This window comes from Cynoglossus semilaevis, chromosome 10 (genome assembly GCF_000523025.1).
Source record: "Cynoglossus semilaevis isolate Cse_v1.0 chromosome 10, Cse_v1.0, whole genome shotgun sequence".
Classification (NCBI taxonomy): domain Eukaryota; kingdom Metazoa; phylum Chordata; class Actinopteri; order Pleuronectiformes; family Cynoglossidae; genus Cynoglossus; species Cynoglossus semilaevis.
In genome coordinates this window covers 20321786-20325506 of record NC_024316.1, presented here as the reverse complement: position 1 = coordinate 20325506, position 3721 = coordinate 20321786, and the positions used below count along the sequence as shown (strand labels likewise).

General features: G+C 46.5%; 1 protein-coding gene across 1 annotated transcript in view; it reads right to left on the bottom strand.

The window, feature by feature from the left end:
• Positions 1–3721, bottom strand: part of LOC103385528 (IQ motif and SEC7 domain-containing protein 1) — a 90924-nt gene that overhangs the window by 5826 nt on the left and 81377 nt on the right. The window contains 2 exon segments of the mRNA XM_017035987.2: positions 283–332; positions 3138–3314. Of these exon segments, the coding sequence (XP_016891476.1) occupies positions 283–332; positions 3138–3314 (227 nt within the window).

The following is a 3721-nucleotide window of genomic DNA, read 5'->3' as shown; positions in this document are numbered from 1 at the left end:
GTCATGCTTGTTTGAAGGTAATGTGAACATCAGTCATGTGACATGACCAGAACAGGAAGTCTATGTCTTTCCAAAAATAAAGGAGGGGTACGATCAGAGGCAGGCAACCCAGGCATGCAGACTAACGGAGGAGGAAGGCTGGACGGCATCCCAGAAAAGAAATGATCCAAACAATGAACTGAGTCTAAAAGCAAAGGTGTGAGGTCAAAAATAAATGGTGTGTTTTCACAGTGCACATCATCACAGAGAGAGGAGCTTGGACACCAGCTGCTTCAAACTTACTTCCATATTGCTGTCTAGTGATCCTGCACTGCTGCGGCGCCCCCGCTTGCCTGCCCGAGACATGCAATACCACAGATTAGAGATGGACAGCACTCCTGGATCCACTACACACCTTTGACTCTTTGTTTTTTTTTTTTTTTAGTTGGGGGGGGGGCTGCCCTCCCGTCCCACAGGGGGCAGTGCAATGGTTGGTGAGGTATGTGGTGAGCGAGTGAGGGGTGGAACTGTTCTAGAGTCACGCCTTCACTCTGGTTTCTGATTGGCTGCTGATGAGAGCAGTGTGCAAAAGTCTTAGGCATTCACATTTGTCCTGGTTCTTCTGGACGTTTTCGAAAAGGTAAATAAAAAAAGATGAGATTAGGCCTCTGATGGATGGGGCTGGGGGGGGGGCTGTCTGAATATTTCAACAAAAGCTGCAAAAAAGGGGAGTGGGGGGGGGAGGGATCCAGTCGTCTGCATAGTGTGGGGGCTTCTAAGGGGGGGGGCTCTACCCTGGGTGAACAGGTCCATCAGCTGGGGGGGGGGGTAAACTTTTGCACTGTACTGCATATATACGTGTATATATAAAATACTGTATATAAATACTGTATAGTACTCCAAACATGTGGTTTTATCATTGAAAAGATAATCTGTGTCAACTTCTACTTTTTTTTTCCTGCTGTGTCAATGAATGTGGTCAGAGCCTCAGCCTCAGTGAGGTCACAGAGGAGGAGGAGCAGGAGGAGCAGGAGGAGCAGGAGGAGGAGGAGACACATCAAAAGCAGTACAGTGGTGGTCGGACATGGGATGTTACAGGTCTGAACTCTTCTGCTGTCGTTAAGCACACGGAGCCAATGACACATGAACAGAAAAGACCTGATGTGTGTCGGGAAGAAAACACAGTCAGTAACACATGGAGTGGAGGATGGAGGCAGTAAAAAAACAACGGGAACACTGAGGTCACTAACGTGCCACGTCTGGAGTGGAGACAGAACAACAGACGGACAGACTGACAGTCGGACAAACAGTCGAACAGACAGACAGTCGGACTGACAGACAGACAGACGGACAGACGGACACAGAAGGACGGAGGATTCCTACTGGTTCTACCTGACCGTCATATTAGACCCCTCTTAATCTTATCCCCCTGGAGGAGAACAGTTTCTGGTGCTGCCAGCAGGGCGGCAGACTCCTGACTGGATCAGCTGATAACCTGCCACAGTTGTTATCTGTGATGGATGAGATGGATCGGTGCGGCGGCGTCACCACCGACGCTCGCTGATGAGAACGGAAAAACCAAGAACTAAGAGCTGATCAGGTTTGATCAGAGCGCAGACGAACGTGAGAGGAAACACGTCAGGTTTTAGTCCCGGTCCAGTCCAGAAAACCTGACAGTTATTTATGGATCAAACAAACGTGGAGGTAAAAAAAAAAAACAAAAGCTGATGAATGAAAATGTGATGTAAGACTGTCGGAGTTACTCAACAGTGACACCTGCAGGTCAGTTTCATTCCCCTCTGTTTGGACAAATACTAATCTGACTTAAAGGTCCAGTGTGGTCTAATGTTTACACCAGTGAGTCCTGGTCAGGGATTTAAACTGTAAATAAATCAGTGAAAATTCACATTTGTTTCTGTGAAAAAAGAGAGAATGAAGAGACTCCAGTTCAGTGATGATGTGTTCAATGTTCACAGGAAATATTAGGGACGGAACCACACACCACCATACGATACAGGTTTTTTTAAGGACGGAACCACACACCACCATACGATAGGATACAGGTTTGATTTTTTTTTTTTTACGATACAGTTTTATCAGGTTTGTGTTTTAAACCATCTGATCTCCAGACAAACTGTGATCAAATCCACTGATCTCTGTCAGAACTGGTTCAAATCCCATCAACAACTGACACTGGTCTGTGAACCTCAACAACTGACACTGGTCTGTGAACCTCATCACACAGAAACTGGAACATCACCACTGATCTGCTCTGGTTAAACTGGTCTGGTTGACCTGGTTAACTGTCAACATATGAAACAACAACAGAAGAAGAAGAAGAAGAAGAAACAGGAAGTAGAAAGAGTTCCACTGGAGAACACTGTTGGTGTCTGTGGAACCAGTTCTTCCCACGTTCTGTTCCAACACCTGAACGTCTCTCAGCCTACGTAGGACCTGACAACCAACGTTTTTAGAGCATACTGCCACCTACTGGACTGGACTGTGTAGTGACTTTTTGACATAACTCAGTCTCCTCCTCACACCTTCATGTGTGATACGTTTTTTTCGTTGAAACTGATGAGAATTGTCACAGATTTGTATCGGTTTTTAACCCATTCACGATGCGTCGTTACGGCCCTGACAAATGTAAAACTACAGTATTCCCTGATTTCTCAATGACCTGTTGACCTTTAACTGTCACACAAATGTAAAACTACAGTATTCCCTGAAACGATTTCTCACTGACCTGTTGACCTTTAACTGTCACCTTTAACACCTCAGACCTAGTTGCCCCGCCTACTCCTACACACTGGACCTTTAACTTCATCAACATCGACCCTGTGGTCACAACTCCTGGACCGCAGCCCAGTCTGTGGGCCGCATAAAGTCGACCCAAACCTGAAGTTCTTCTGAGACAAAGAACAGACTCAGTCAAACCATCCAGTCATGAGTGACTTACAGGACTTGAACAGGACTTGAACAGGACGACTTCAAATCAATGTATGGTGTCGTGACACAACATTTTGCTATTTTTATCTTCATCATCATCATCATCATCATCATCATCATCATCACAGAGAGGAGGAGGAGGAGGAGGAGAGGAGGAGAACATGTCTCTGTGGAGGGACTGTCTGGTTAAGACTGCTCTGAGGAGGTACCTGCTTCAGAGAGGTCTCGCAGCGAGCTGCTGAGGGCGCTCCTCTTTAGCCCCTCCCCCATGGCGTAGGTGTCGTCCAGACTGGCCCGGTTCATGCTTCCGTTGCCGGTTTCCTTCTTCAGACCGGAGCTCTGGGACATGCTGGGCCTCACCACTCCCTTCTGCTTCTCCAGCTCAGCTGTGGGAAGAAGACGAGAGGAGGATGAGGAGGAGAAGGGTGAGAAGGAGAGGGGAGGGGGAGGAAGGAGAGGGGAGGGGGAGGCCACCTCTCACTAGAGCCTAGAACCGACCCTGGTAGAAAGTACTGAACCTTCAAACCTCCTGAAATCTGTCCTCAAATTATAATTTAGTTTTAATCATTCATTTAGTCTCAAACTGCCTCCCCCTAGGGGATATGTGTAGGTACTGCAGTTGATGAGGCAATCATTTATATATTCAAATATATTAATTAGAGAATACACTGAAATATAATTGAATAATTTTATATAAAACACCGTGGTCATATATTTCGTGTGAAGCGTTATTTTCCGTCTGCGTTGCCAGATCTGAGGAGGTGAAAACAGAAACCGTTTCTATTGTTGCTGA